General features: G+C 48.7%; 3 protein-coding genes across 3 annotated transcripts in view; 2 read left to right on the forward strand and 1 right to left on the reverse strand.

Annotated features, from left to right (window-relative positions):
• Positions 1-604: 604 nt before the first annotated feature.
• Positions 605-6,426, reverse strand: GET1 (guided entry of tail-anchored proteins factor 1). The gene is made up of 5 exons (XM_040055887.2): positions 6,266-6,426; positions 4,339-4,504; positions 3,698-3,765; positions 2,281-2,395; positions 605-1,604 (listed from the first exon to the last, which is right to left on the reverse strand). The coding sequence occupies exons 1-5, from the start codon at positions 6,353-6,355 to the stop codon at positions 1,531-1,533; spliced, it is 513 nt and encodes a 170-aa protein (XP_039911821.1). The 5' UTR covers positions 6,356-6,426; the 3' UTR covers positions 605-1,530.
• A 120-nt stretch (positions 6,427-6,546) lies between these two features.
• On the forward strand, positions 6,547-11,387 carry HMGN1 (high mobility group nucleosome binding domain 1). The gene is made up of 6 exons (XM_040057057.2): positions 6,547-6,678; positions 6,968-7,000; positions 7,087-7,116; positions 7,219-7,269; positions 9,077-9,208; positions 10,494-11,387. The coding sequence occupies exons 1-6, from the start codon at positions 6,664-6,666 to the stop codon at positions 10,539-10,541; spliced, it is 309 nt and encodes a 102-aa protein (XP_039912991.1). The 5' UTR covers positions 6,547-6,663; the 3' UTR covers positions 10,542-11,387.
• Positions 11,388-14,415: 3,028 nt separating this feature from the next.
• Positions 14,416-15,043, forward strand: part of BRWD1 (bromodomain and WD repeat domain containing 1) — a 42,811-nt gene continuing 42,183 nt past the window's right edge. Inside the window, exons 1-3 of the mRNA XM_040054967.2 lie at positions 14,416-14,522; positions 14,661-14,719; positions 14,865-14,894. Of these exons, the coding sequence (XP_039910901.1) occupies positions 14,465-14,522; positions 14,661-14,719; positions 14,865-14,894 (147 nt within the window). The 5' untranslated portion in view covers positions 14,416-14,464. The remainder of the gene's footprint in view (positions 14,523-14,660; positions 14,720-14,864; positions 14,895-15,043) is intronic.

The raw sequence follows: 15,043 nt of genomic DNA on the forward strand, positions 1-15,043 counted from the left end.
TTGCTCCTACATTGTTTTCACGAGCATTAGAATCCTCTAAAGCCTCATTCTTCCCCACTGTTGGAACTTATCAAAGCAGTTTGCCTGGTAACTTCCCCAGCTGACATCCAGAGATGAATGTGCAAGAGGAAAGCATTGTTTTGGAGAAGTCAGGCATAGCCAGTCCCCAAAAAGCCTCTAAAAATCCTTGTTTAAGGTTATGTAAGCATGGGGAGGAGGATTGTGTTTTGTTCCTCACAGTAATTCATTAGATACTTGCTAAATGCATGTGAAGTTTGGAAAAATTAGGGACATTTTGTTAATTTTTAAAGGAATAGCGTCTTAAAAAATGTCAAAAATTACATTACAAAAGCTTTTAAAGATGACAAAGACATTCAGAGCGGAACCTGCTTGCAGCAATGTTTCAAAGGTTTAGAAAAATAATTTAAAAATATATTAGTCCGGTTGATTCAAATGGTATTTCCTTATGCACAAACACAGGGGGTGTTTTGGCTTGGATTTTGGTGAGTTTGGGGTTGGTTTTGCCATTTTGGGTTTGTTTGTGGTTTTTGTAGGTTGTTTACGAAAACTAGTTAACATTAAAAAAGACATGAGAAAACCTAAGATGGGTGTAAAAGCTTTATTTCCTTAATAACAACACAATTATACATAAGACTCAACCACAACATTTTTTTTTTCCTTGATATTTATTTTTCATGTTGGCTAAATGCAACTCCTAATATAAAATCCCAATTTTTAAATTAACATAAAACAAACAACCAAACAAAAATATTTAATCCATATATACACACGCAACATTACCCAACTTTTTGAACTGGGTTTTAAAGGCAGTGCCAATTTTGGAGGGGTTCTGGCCCCTTTCCTTCCTGCAGGGAGGAAAAAAAATAGCAGAACAGATCATTCCTCTGGGAATTCCAGAGTGGGAAGCTAAATCAGCATCCCCTCTGCAGGAACAGCACGGTCTTCTGCTTCATGGACGGGAGCCTGTGCTTGGCAGCTGAAGAAACCTCTTAAGAGATAAAATCTTGATTCAACACATCTATTGTTTTAGGAGAGCTCAAAAATATTCCAATTTTAGGGTAAAAAATCACAAGGAAACTCCTCTGTGCCCCAAGCCAAGCAACCAACCTCCCTCTGCACCGCTCAACACGATCCCACCTCGGGGTGAAGCCACCACGTTTTACAGCAAGGAAACAGCCAAGCTCCCAAATTAATTCCTCAAGCCAGCACATTTCCAATTTAAAACCACAAATCCAACAGTTCTACACGTTGGTGACAACAGACCATGACAAAACCTTACGGTTCTGCCAGGAATAAACCCAAAACGAGGTTTTATAACCAGCAGTGCCGTCCTTTCCAAACTGAAAGACAAACTCTGGGAAGAGAAATCCAAAGGAGTGACTGATATCCAAATGGGATTAACAAGGATTGTCTCACGAAAGATAACCATCCCTTTTGGGTTTTTAAAATTAATTTAAAAGAGTGATAATGTAAATGAAATTGAGGAGTCCATGGATTGCTGGGATTCCTTCAGCTGAAGGGGTGCAGCATGATAGCTACAACTTTATTGCAGACCACGAGCCAGCAGGTAATTCCCACACCTCCTGGAAAAGAGGGAGAAACCACGATTGAAGTTGTTGGATCAATAACCCTGAGGAACAGCTGAAAACAACCTTGGAAGTGTAAAAAATGAAACTCAATGCATGAGGCCAACAGGAACAAAACTCTTTATATACTAAAGGGAGATACAAGAGATGGGAGATAAATCAATGCTGGTCCCAAAAAAATCTGGATTGCCTTGGGAAAAGAACACCAAATACACAAACATGAGCTAAAGTGTGGTGAGTGCACCCCACAGCTAAAACCATCTGCTATGGACCCAAGAGAAAAATATCACGAATTTAAGGCCTGGCAAGTCACAGAATGCTCTGCTTGAACCTAAAACCTCAGGACTTGAGAGAGGTAGTAAGTGTATTTCCTCTGAAATTGAAATCAGTTGTTTTTTAACTATTCTTAGCACTCCTGTGAAGAAAGCTCCCTTTTGGGGTGATTTTCTGATTTTCTAAACGCAATCTTCCCTAGGATCTATCCAATATAGATAAGGGCAATGCTCTGTTTGGATGGAAATAAAAAGAAAATTCCGTGATCAGTTCAAGAAACCGGAACTGAGCACACACGGAAGAGCTGCTCAAATATTTGAACCCTGTGCTCTGGGAGTCAGAGAAGCAGCTGCTGTTAATCCATGGATGCTTTGGGGTTTGGGAATGTCCTTTTCCTCACCTGCCACCCCTGTAGGGAAGGCCACCAGGCGCTCCAGGGGAGCCAACCATTTGCTGGGAAGCACCGTGACAGGCTCAGAGTAGTACTTCCAGATCAGAGAGATCATCAGGGCAGCCTGGAATGGGAATTTTTATTAGTTTGGATAATAACACACATCAAAGTACATCCCCAGTGCTATCTGGAAACAGCAAATAATTAATTCTAATGAAAGGGAATTGTTTGTTATTTTATCTTCTTCAAAATATCTTTTGCTTCGGTATGATCATAAATTTATACACAGTATCAGGAGGTTATCAGGCAGTGGGAATTTGTTTTCTTCCAAGACCCTCCTACCAATCCAGCAGAATCAAACACAGTCACAGTGTCTCTCAAAATTCTGATGACCCTTTTTAGCCTGAATTTTTGCCTACAAGGAATGCAACTCACTTCAAGAGTCCCCTAAGGAAATCTTCAGGCTGACCACTGCCATCCTCGTTAGCAAATTCTCCTTAGAAAATTCTTTGGCATCACATCAGAACTACACAGACAATCTGATGAGGCACCATGGGGAAATGTGTGGCAGCTGTAGGTGGAGATTTGCATCCTCAGCAGAAGTGTATTTTGTTTCCAAAGGCAGAATTATATTTAGATGTAGCAGAACTTTCCTGGATTTGGGGCCATATATTAAAAAAACCCCCCAGTGATTAAAGAGTGAAGACAAACTCCAATCTTGTCCAGCCAAAACCACAAACACAGAACTGAGATGGAAGTTAAAATCTTTCCATTTTCAACTACCAGATTTTATCAGCAGCATCTCCCTTCCAGTTCCAGAAACTCTTTCTGTTTGACAAGCTCTGTGTCCTGGGAATCACGGAATGGTTTGGGCTGGAAGGGACCTTAAAGCTCATCCAGCGCCACCCCTGCCATGGCAGGGACACCTTTCACTGTCCCAGGCTGCTCCAAGCCCCAGTGTCCAACCTGGCCTTGGGCACTGCCAGGGATCCAGGGGCAGCCACAGCTGCTCTGGAAACCTTTTCTAGTGCATCCCTACCCTCACAGAGAAAAATTTCTCCCTAATATCTAATCTAATTTTCCTGTCTTCAGATTGAAGCCATTCCCTGTGTCCTGTCCCTCCATTCCTTGGAAATTGTCTCTCTCCAGGTTTTCTGGGGCTCCTTCAGGCCCTGCAAGGCCACCCTGAGCTCAGCCCAAAGCTTCTCCTGGCCAGGCTGAACAATGCCAGCTCTGCCAGCCTTTGCTCCCAGCAGAGCTGCTCCATCCCTCTGCTCATCCTGCTGCCCCCTCTGGGCTCTCTCCAGCAGCTCCACGTCCTCCCTGTGCTGGGGGAGCCCTGAGTGACCAGTTATGGGCCAGGAGAGAATTCTAACACTGCTGAGGATTTGGGTTAAGTTGTATCCATAAGAAAATATTTACTTACCTGCAATATGTAGAATACAATATTTATGACCCACTTTATTTTGGCTAATTGGGCAGTTCGTGCTTTCACTGTTAAAGAAAAAAAATATTACTTTCCATTACTTACAATAATGAATTATAATTACATTAAATTAGTAATGTTTTAATATTTCACTGTTTAAGACTGGACATTACCATGTTTAAAAATCTCTTTCCAAATGATATATTAAAAACACCCTTCTGCAATGAACTGCCAGTTTTGTATCACACTGTAGTTTCCTTCTTGACTTACACAAAACAGGATTCAGTGATCAGCATCACTGAGAAAGAATAAATAATTACACAGTGAAGGCCAGGGAATTCCTGGAAAGACACAAGCAAGGTCTTCAAATAGTTTAAAGAGGAAAAAAGTAGAGAAGGAGAGAGAGAGAGAAAAAGTAATGGGGAAGGGAAAGGGAGACGCAAGGAAGGAAGGAAGGAAGGAAGGAAGGAAGGAAGGAAGGAAGGAAGGAAGGAAGGAAGGAAGGACACTGAAAATGGCTGAGATGGGGAAGGCAAGTTTGAAGGATAAATACTTAAAACTGAAAACACTCTTGACAGAATGCTTTTCAGAAACAGAAAACATTTTTCCTTTTGGAAAATAGAGCAGACATGGAAGTGTACCGTGGGTTTTGAGCTTGTCAGTCATTTTGTTAATCTTCCTCTCCAGCCGGGCATATCTGGCAAACTCATCCATCATACTGATGGTGGCAAGTTCCTGCTTCATGGTCTGGATCTCAGCTCTCATCTGGGATTCCTGCTCTGCATCTTTCTGTAACAGCCTGGATATCTAAGAAGTGAAGAAAACTATCAATAATTGATCCAGAATTCCACTGATTTGCTTTAATGTGTATAAAGTATGAGCTCAGGAGCCTCCTATAAAAAGGACCTTTTGTTGAGATGCAGGAAATCCTTGGGTAACAAGAGAAGAAGTGACAAGATGAGAGGAAACAGCCTCAGGCTGGACTCAATGATATTGAAGGTTTTTTCCAAACTAAATGACTCTGTGATCATTCCCCTTTCCAGCTCCAGCAGCCAAGCATTCCAACCTTTTCTCCCTTCCTTTTGCTTTCCTAATTTCTTTTCTTGAGGCACCACCTGCTTGTCGGTTCATGAACTCTGCCATAGAAATGAAGGCACAAAGGACACAGAATCCTTGCAGTTCCTTAGCAAACCTTTCCAGCTTCACCAAGACACGTGATTTTTTTTTCCCCATGGATGCTGCTCTCAGGCCTGCAGTCAGCAAGAGCATTAACACCATCTTCAGTCTCAAACCACAGCTGAACAGAGATCTTCACAGAATCTTAGAATATCCTGAGTTGTGAAGGGACCCACAAAGAATTGAGTCCAAGCCCTCTTCCTGCCCAGACCCCCCAACAATACCAGCCCGTGCATCCCTGGCAGCGCTGTCCAAAGGCTCCTGGAGCTCTGGCAGCCTCGGGGCCGTGCCCATTCCCTGGGGAGCCTGGGCAGTGCCAGCACCCTCTGGGGGAAGAACCTTTCCCTGATCTCCAGCCTGAGCCTGCCCTGGCTCCAGCCATGCCCTGGGTGCTGTCCCTGTCACAGCGAGCAGAGATTGGAGCTGTCCCTCAGGAGGAGCTGCAGATCCCACTCTCAGCCTCCTCCAGACTGAAAGAACCAAATGCCCTCAGCCTCTCCTCATATGGCTGTTTCTCCAGTAACACTGAGTTCAGCTTCCTGAATTGCTGAGGGTGATTTAAGTTTTAAAGGGTTTTTGTCTATTGTTGAACAGTGCACTCTGATCTCTGTGTCAGTGAAGTTATTTCCACGGTAGAGCAGAGCGACAGGGATTTCAGCATCTTTGTACACTTGTGAGTTTATCTGGCAGTCACAGAGTTTATTCGTCCTCAATTCCATTATCCACGCTTCCACAGGAATGCTTCAGATCAGAACAGGGGCAACCTGATTAGTGGTTGAGACTTAAGGTTTATTCCTACAATAGCTCAACTCCTTAATCTCCATATCCACTGGTCTCTCATCTCAACAATGGGCATGTCCATCTGTTGAAAACATGCAAGACTGAGCAAAGCTGTCCTTTCTGCTCCCGAAAACTGAGAAGCTGCGGGTGTCCCATCCCTGGAGGAGTGCAAGAGCTGCCAGGCCCGGTGGGAGATTCCCTGACCAGGGCGGGGGGGGTGGAAGTGGATGATCTTTAAGGGTCCTTCCAGCCCAAACCATTCCATGATTCCATCCTAAGGGCTGGAAGCTCAGGAGCATCACTGACCACACCGGTAACTCATCCCCCAGAACTTCAGCACCCGGTGTAACCGGGGCTGCGGGAGGCACCCAGCCACGGGTCGCGTTCCACCATCTCCAGCACCAGCTTCTCCTCTCCAATACCAGGAACAGACCCTGCCCGTCACAGCCGGGGCCGCGGGAGGGGCACCGGGAACCCTCCCGGCCCGGCATCGCTCCCCCCATGTGGTGAGAGGACCCCCTCACCGCCCTGCCGGCTCCCTCCCAGCCATCCCCCGGCCCGCGCCCCCCTTCCCGCCTCCCCGTCCCCGGCGGGCGCGGTGCCGTCACTCACGATGGAGGAGCAGGAGGGCAGGAGGATCTTGAGCGCGTTGCAGAGGAACACGGCGCTGAGCACCAGCAGCCAGGCGCCGCTCTCCGCCATGGAGTCCGGCACCGGGACCGGCACCGGGACCGGGACTGGGGTCGGGAGCGGAGCGGCCCGTGAGGGCAGGCGGGGACGCGCGCGGCACGTGAGGCGGGCGGGCCAATGGGGCGGCGGCGCGCGCGGGGCGGGGCGCGCGCCGATCCGGCTGGATCCTGTTGCGGCGCCGCTGGCGCTGCTGGGATGGGGAGGGGGGGCGGCCCCGCTGCGCAGCCGGGCTGTGGCTCGCAGGCAGCCGCAGCAGCGCTCGCAGCAGCCGCGCCGCAGGAGCAGCCGCAGCCGCGGGGGCCGCGGCCCGGAGCTTCGAGATGCCGAAGAGGAAGGTGAAGGCGTGCGGCAGCGAGCGGAGCCGCCGGGCGGGGACGGGCGGGGGCGCGCGGGGACCGGGCTCGGCGGGAAGCGGCCGCGCCGCGGGCTCCGGTGAGGCGGGCGATAACCGGGGGCCGGCGCCTTCCCCTCGTGCCGGGTGGCTCGGCGGGCCGGGGAGGGGGGCTGCGGGTGCGGGAGGCTCGGGGGGGCTCGGAGGGACTCGCGGTCCGGGAGCAGGGGCGGGCGGGGGGCGGCGAGAGGCCGGTGCCGGCCCGCCCCGCTGACGCGCCGTGTGTGTTGCAGGTGACGGTGGCGGACGGGGACGCCCCCGAGGAGGTAAGGAGCGGGCAGGGCGGCGGGGCAGGCGGGGCTGCCCCCGGCCCGCCCGCCCCTCACGCCCTTCTCTCTCTCTCTGCACGCAGCCCAAGCGGCGATCGGCGCGGCTGTCCGCGGTAAGTGCCGAGCGGCGGGGCCCTGCCGGGATGGGCGGGGGGGCGAGCCCGGGACGGGTTCCCGAGGGCTGGATCCCCGCCTGACTTGTTCTCTCTCCTCAGAAACCCGCGCCTGCTAAAGCAGAGCCGAAACCCAAAAAGTTACCGGCAAAGGTGAGAGTGAATTGGAAGAGGGGAGGGAGAGGAGGCGGTGCTTGAGGACATCCCGTCCTCAGTGCACCGTGCTGGAATGGTTCTATTCCTTGTGGGAACAGTCGCTTGGCTGAAATGTTGTTTTAATGTGCTTTTGTGAGTATTTACAGGTACATTCCATCACTGTGTATGTAGATCCTTGTTAAGCTCCAGGCATTGCGTGGAAGCGTGGGCACGGATCCATGCGTGTTACATTGTGGTTTGGTGTTGGGTGGAACTACTTGCCTGTCAAGGCAACTGTGTGTTAGGACATCAGGAGGAATTTCTTCACAGAAAGGCTGGTCAGGCATTGGAAAAGCTGCCCAGGGAGGTGGTGAAGTCACCATCCCTGGAGGTGTCCAAGGATAGGCCTGGATGTTGTTTGACTGCTCTGCTCTGGTTGATAGGGTGGTGCTCACTTAAACTTGGACTGCAGTATCTTGGAGGACTTTTCCAAACTGAATGATTCTGTGCAGAGCGTTGTATTTCATCTCTGATACAAGAGGGGATAAAATACACCTACTGATGTTTTAAAGCGGTGTGTTAGGACAGGGAAAAAATCTATTACCCACTTAAGAACCACATGAGTTTCCATTCACGTGGTCAAGCTTTCAGGTGTTTGTGTGTGTATAAGGAAGTGTGTTTGTGTGACCTTCGAGTTTTTCAGCACAGCTTTCACAGTGGAAGTAAGTAAGGTGTAAAAAATTCTTTAGTTTTTTAGGAGTAATAAAAATAGAGTTGTGTCTGTTGGGTTGCTGCTGTTTGTGTTGTTAAGCATTCCTTTGTCATCATAACATTTCTTTGTGAATGTATTGATTAAGAGCTTTGAGCTGACCTCATTGTGGCCTTCCAGTACCTGAAGGGAGTCCAAAAGAAAGATGAAGAGAGACAACTTCCAAGGGATGGAGCGATAGTGTCACAATGGCTTCCCAGTGCCAGAGGGCAGGGCTGGATGGGAGATTGGGAATCAGGAATTGTTCCCTGGCAGGTTGTTGAGGCCCTGGCACAGGGTGCCCAGAGCAGCTGTGGCTGCCCCTGGATCCCTGGCAGTGCCCAAGGCCAGGTTGGACACTGGGGCTTGGAGCAGCCTGGGACAGTGGAAGATGGTGGTGGTTGGATGAGATGATCTTTAAGTTCCCTCTCAACCCAAACTGTTCTGTGATTCTCTAATTTCAGATATACTAATAATCTTTGCAGACTTCCTGATGTTTTCATTGTATTCATCCTGTTGAGCAGTTACTGATCAGGAATCCACCTTCATTCCGGGGGTTTGAGTATCAGTATGTTCCCACTCTCAGGGCTGTAAGCCTAAAGAATTTGGGGAAGCTTTCCAATGCTACTGAGTTGTAATTTCCTTTCTCTTTTTGCAGTGTCTGGGATGCATCTGCACTTACTGTTGCCCTTTGATGTTGACTGACATATGTGATACTGATTTTTTGTTTCAAGCTATTAGTTAGCAGTCAAAGATGTCTTTGATTCATCAAGCATCACCTTTGTCAGTTTTTAAAACTTTCCTCACAGTATTTTTTCCAGTTGTGAGAAGCTTGCTCATGATGGAGTTACATAGTGGGATTTTTAAGTAAATATTAATGAAGAAAAATGTATTTTGGCAAAGTATAGAAGTCAGCGTGTTGCAATTATGTAATTCTGAAATATTTTGTAAGTGGGTGATCAGGGTTGTTGGTAGCTTAGCAAATCCATCTTGGTTTTTCCTTGCTTTTTGTTATTTTCAAGGTTTACCTGGAAGGTTGTAACAAAATTGACTTACTGGAAATGTATTTTGTTGTAGGATAAATCTGAGGACAAGAAAGCTCCGTCAAAGGGGAAGAAGGGGCCTAAAGGAAAACAGACAGAAGAGACAAACCAAGAACAGACAAAGGACAACCTGCCTGCAGAAAATGGGGAAGCTAAAACTGAGGAGGTGAAGTTTGGAGGGCTGGGTTTGGGTTTGCTGTTACTGAGAAGTCTGGGTTTTTTGCGACAAAAGCTTCTTGACAAATTGAATATTCTTTTTCTTGGGCCTGGAATGAGTCTTGAGTGAAAACCCAGGGTTGATTTGAGCAAAGTTGAAGTGACATAGACAGTGCTGGGAGAAGGGACAGCTTGGTGCAGGGACAAAGTACAACAATTAATGAGTTGTTGTTGCTGAAGAAGTGACTGTGCCAGCTGAGTCCTGGCTGCACCACAGTGGCTGAACTTGCTGGAGCCATTGGTCAGGTCACTTACAGCATCCTCCACTCTGTATTATATTCCTGGAATGCAGGCAGAAGTCGGTTACAAATCTAGGACAAGATCTGCAGGGAAAAGCGGTGCCTCTTACCAGGGCAAGTGGATGAAATCAAGTGTGGTAACGGGCCTAGAGCTGGTGTCACGTTTCTGTGACAGTGAATGTCCCCTCGTTTTCAGGAGTTCAGTGGGATATTTTGGTTTTAGGTGGATGATGAGGTTTGGTGGGCAAGGAAGGTGCAGGATGGTGCCTCAGTGAACAGGAGGATTTACTCTGGGGTGACAGTTTGTCATTTGCAAGCTTGCAGTGTGAGAAAGTTGTGCTGTAACTAGGAGCTCTTCTGCTGACTCAATCTTTGGCATTATTGCAGTCTTTTAATTTGTGCTTGTAATATTTCAGCAGCGGAACCAAATTTGGCGGCGTTCCCATCTGGGGTCCCTTTAGTTCACAGAGATTATGTAAATTTACAAGGAATGCATGATGACTTGGTCACACCACCCAAAATTCCAGGTGTAATTTTATACCAAAGTCTAGAAGAGGCAGAGTCTGTCCTGTTGGATGTTATTGTTTGCTAAGAATCAAAGCAGGGTTAAGATCTGAAGAATATTTTAAGTGTGGCACTGAAATTTAAAGGCATAAAGTGTTACCTCATATATTTTTTAAACACCTCATGTGTAATTGTAGCAGTGTAAAAGGTGAAGTTTCTTCTGTCATAAAGGCAGTAATCCAATTAAAATTAAAATCCTTTGCAATGCGTATTTAGTAATAAATCATCAACATCCTGAAATCCATCCTGGTGGATTCAGGGAGCCTTTTTGTGACAGCTTGGTTTAGCAGGTCATGATCCAAGAGAAATCTGGAGGAACAACTCGGGGTTATTCTGTATTTTTTTGCATTAAAACCACTCCAAACTAATCTGAGCCATTAAAAACTTCCTGCACTGAAGTGTTCTGTTTTTTTTTTTTTTTTTCCTTTCCAGACTCCAGCACCTGATGCAGCTGCAGAGAAAGAAGTGAAGTCTGAGTGACACCTGCTCCCACATCTGTAACTGGTGGTCCTTAAACCTTTCTTCTTGTACAATTCAGAGGAATATTTTTATCAACTATTTTGTAAATGCAAGTTTTTTAGTAGTTCTAGAAAACATGTTTTTAAAAAGGAGAGAATCCCAACTCAACCCATTTTTTTACATATTTAGATAAGTGTAAATGCTTTTTTTAAGTGGTAAAATCATGTACTGGTTGTCTTTTTTCTATGAAACCAGAAATTAACGACATGTTAATTAAGGAGAGGGCTTTGAGGCCTTGATTAAGCCTCACATTCCACAGACTCCAAGGGACAGTTTTCTATCCTATAAAATGAAGCATAGCACAGATCAGATTTTGGAATTCATAATAATGTCTTGAGAATGTCTTAACATTTTAGTTATTTATCTTTCTCTATGGTTGTACCATCAGTAGAATTGCTTATCTAATAAAACTGCTCCCTAGTGGTGGATTTCTTGCTGAGTGGTGTACATCAGTGACAAAGTTATTTTTGGTAGTGTCAGCTTTATTTTTTTCCCAACAACTTTGTAGCTGTGATGCAAAAGATTGGAAACTTTTATTTTATATCTTTAAATATTGTCTTTAGTAGAAGTTTCTGCTTGGAAGATGGAACTTGTTATGTCAATATTTGAGATACTGGAAATTCACATTTAGTTTTAAAGGACAGCTTGTCTACAAAGATTGAGTGAAAAATATTTGAAATAGTGCTAGAAAGAAAAAACAATTAGTTTTTAGATTAAAAAAAGCTCTGTGAATAAAAACAATTGTAAAATTATTGATAGTGTTTGTGATCACCAAACAAAAGCCAAATAAACCTTGATTATGAAAGGCTGTTTCCGTAGCTCCTGCATTGACTGTGAACTCACAATCTGAGTGCTGTGGTTTGGATTTTTAACTGTGTCCTCTGGAGTGATAAAAATGTACTTTTAAAGAGATGGGTGGCATTTCGGGGAGTGGAGAAAATGGCAGTGTTAATCTACACCTGCAGTTTGAAAGCTGAGAGCTTTATGCCGCTGCTGTTTGCTTTTAAAAAAAGTCAATAATTAGTAAGCATCAGATGCCAGCCAGACAACTGCCACCTTGTCCTGGGAAGGAACCAAGATCAAACGGTAACGTTTGTTCTCTGCTGGTTTTTTTTCCCCTCTTCCCTCAGAACTTGTTTATCCTCTTAAGTAACACCTGCAAGCCCAGAACCTGCTTCCTGTCCATTTTTAGTGCCTTTTTCAAATTGCTGCAGTTATTTCTGAAAAAAAAAACCAAAACACTTTAGTTTCACCTCTAACTTGCTTTCTTCATCAATACTTTCATTTCAGGAAGAATTTTACCATTTTTACCTCCTCAATACTTAAGCAATCTTTAACATTTCTATAGGAAGTCAGTCACAACCTGCTCCTGTTCCATTCCATCACAGGTGTGTTCCTCAGAGAGCACACCTGGCTTTGGCTTCAAGTTCTTGGATATTTCAGGACTGGAAACTGATGCCACTTTTCTCACTCACTTCCCCCAACATCCCCTTCCAGGTATCATATTTGTTGCTTTAATTTAACAGTAACATGATCTAGCTCCATGATATTATTTACCCTCTGGTTTTGGCAAGCTCAACCCACCAGTTAAGTAAGTAATAAACTTGCAGGTAAATCCCCCAAAATAACCCCTCATCTCTGCTTTTACAGAATTTAAACAGTCTATTTTAGTTTAATTAATCTGTTTTTCATGTGTTTTGGGTCTCTGGTGCTGTGATCCTGTGGACTTCCAGCATCTCCCTCACATCTGTTACCCAGTGCTTAATTTATTCTAATTTCTTGATATTACTCTGTCCTGTGTGATACCAGACTGGAGTGAGAGCTGATGCAGATTTGAATCCAATGGAGCACAATCTGATGCAACAGCAGAACAAAATTTGTTTCTTGGAAGAGACTGTTTTGTCTTTGTATACTGCTGGTAGTTGTTCATCAGGTTTAGGGAATGTTATATAAAAATAACTTACTTCAAGGTTTTAAGAATGCATTTCAAGGTGAAAAACTAAATAGGGAAAGCAGAGCTTGGATTTAAAATGTAACACAAGTACAGCCACTGCTGTTTTTACCAGCGTTCATGCTGGGCATGGCTGAGAAACAACTGTGAGAAAGAAAAAAAAGAAGGGTTTGGGTTGGAAGGGACCTTCAAAAATCATCCAGTGCCACCCCTGCCATGGCAGGGACACCTGCCACTGTCCCAGGCTGCTCCAAGCCCCAGTGTCCAACCTGGCCTTGGGCACTGCCAGGGATCCAGGGGCAGCCACGGCTGTGCCAGGTCTGCCCACCCTGCCCTGTGTCCTGTCCCTGCAGCCCTTGGGAATTGTCTCTCTCCAGGTTTCCTGGGGCTCCTTCAGGCCCTGCAAGGCCACCCTCAGCTCAGCCCAAAGCTTCTCCTGGCCAGGCTGAACAATGCCAGCTCTGCCAGCCTTTCCTCCCAGCAGAGCTGCTCCATGCCTCTGCTCATCCTGCTGCCTCCTCTGGGCTCTCTCCAGGTCAATGTCCTGGCTCCCAAAATTCTGTCTCCAGGAGCCAGGCTCGAGGTGGCACAGGCATGGGGGCAATGTTTTGTTTTTGGATCAGTGATGCCAGGGAAGCAGTGCTGCTGGAGTGATGTGGGAAATGATGGAGATGCCCTCCAGCATCCCCCATGGAGCTCTGCTGTCCCAGCAGGAGGCTGGACTATCGGTAACCTCCAACACGGACACAGCATTGATGCTCCCCAGTCTCTGCTGGCACGGGACACGCACTGGGCACTACACAGGGCAGTGCACTTTGAATCACATTATCACAAAATCATTTCACTTGGGAAACACGTCTGAGATCATCGAGTCTAATCTTTGATCAGCGCCTCGTCAACGACTAGAGCACGTCCTGTCGTCCCTTGAACTCCAGGAACGGGGACTTCAACACCTCCCTTGGCAGCACATTCCAACGTCTGATCACCCCTTCAGCGAAAAAATCCTCCTCATGTCCCACCTGAGCCTGCCCTGGCCCAGGCTGAGGGCGTTCCCTCTGCTCCTGTCCCTGTTCCCTGGGAGCACAGCCCGACCCCCCCGGCTGTCCCCTCCTGTCAGAGACTTGTGCAGAGCCACAAGGTTCCCCCTGAGCCTCCTCTTCTCCAGGCTCAGCCCTTTCCCAGCTCCCTCAGCCGCTCCTGGGGCTCCAGCCGTTTCCCCAGCTCCGTTCTCCGGATAAGCTGCAACCCCTCGATATCCACCTCGGAGAGAGGGGCCCAGAACTCGAGGCAAAGTCCTTGGCCTGGCGGCATACGGCGTCCGCTCCGTCACCGCATCGCCCCTGGAACAGGCTCTCGGTGCCTCGCCGCGGTTCCCGGGAGGGCCCTCCGGGGCTAGGAAGGCCGAGGCAGCGGCGGCAGCACCGCTGTTCCCGGGGGCGATCGCAGCAGCCCCGCAGCCGCCCGGCTCTCCCCCGCCGCCCTCAGCGCCGCCGCCCGGCCGCGCTCCGCCCCGCCCCCGGTACGCGTCACCGCCGCCTTCCTCGCGCGATCCTTCCGCGCCTCATCCTCCTCCTCCCCTTCTCCTCCCCGGCCGCCCTCCCCGCCATTCCCCCCGCCGCCCACCCCGCCGCCCTGTGCGTATACACCCCGCGGCCACACGCCTTCATCGCCGTTCCGCCGGTGCGCCCGGTACTGCGGGAACTATTTTGCGCCGCCCCCCCGCGGGCGCTCCCGGCGGAGGCGTCAGCGGCGGCTCCGTGGCGGGTGGTGCGGCGGCGATGGCGGCGGCGCCGCCGAGGCTGCGCTGAGGGGGAAGAGGGAGGGAGGGAGCGCTGAGGGGAGCGGGGGGGCGGCCGTGAGGGGAGGGAGGAAGGGAGGGAGGGGAGGCGCTGACAGCGCCGTGCCGAGCCGGGCCCGCCGCCCTCAGCCCGCCATGGCCGAGCCTGCGGCCTCTTCCAGCTCCGGCGCGTCGTTGCCGCTCATTGAATCAGGTAACACCGCGGGCCGGGGTGAGGAGGTGCCGCCGGTGCCGCCATCTTCCTGCCCCCCCCCGCACCCTCACCCCCCAAGGATGGGTCACGGCCGCCCCCCGGCTCATCCCCGGTGTCTCTTGCCGTGTCTCTTAACAGAGCTTTACTTCCTCATCGCGCGGTTCCTGAGCACCGGGCCCTGCAGGAGAGCGCTGAAGGTGAGTCCCGAGCTCACCGGGGCGCGGGGACCCCGCGCTGCCCGCAGAGGGGCTGGGGGAGGTGGGAGCAGCCGCGCCCCCCAGTTCTGGAGGAGCCAAATCGTGGCTTTTTCCTGACTCTGTGTTTTTCCCCTTCCCTCTGCAGGTGCTGGTGCAGGAGCTGGAGCAGCACCAGGTCTGTGTGGGCTCTGATGAAATCTTGCTGTAGTCAAAAGTTTCCTTTGCAAGTCATTCAAGTTTCTGCCGCTGTCTCAACTTTTCCCCCCCTCAACACACATTGTTTTGGCTGTGGTCTGTGATCCCTCCTTTCCCCTTTAACCGCTC

Source organism: Hirundo rustica, chromosome 2, assembly GCF_015227805.2.
Source record: "Hirundo rustica isolate bHirRus1 chromosome 2, bHirRus1.pri.v3, whole genome shotgun sequence".
Lineage (NCBI taxonomy): Eukaryota > Metazoa > Chordata > Aves > Passeriformes > Hirundinidae > Hirundo > Hirundo rustica.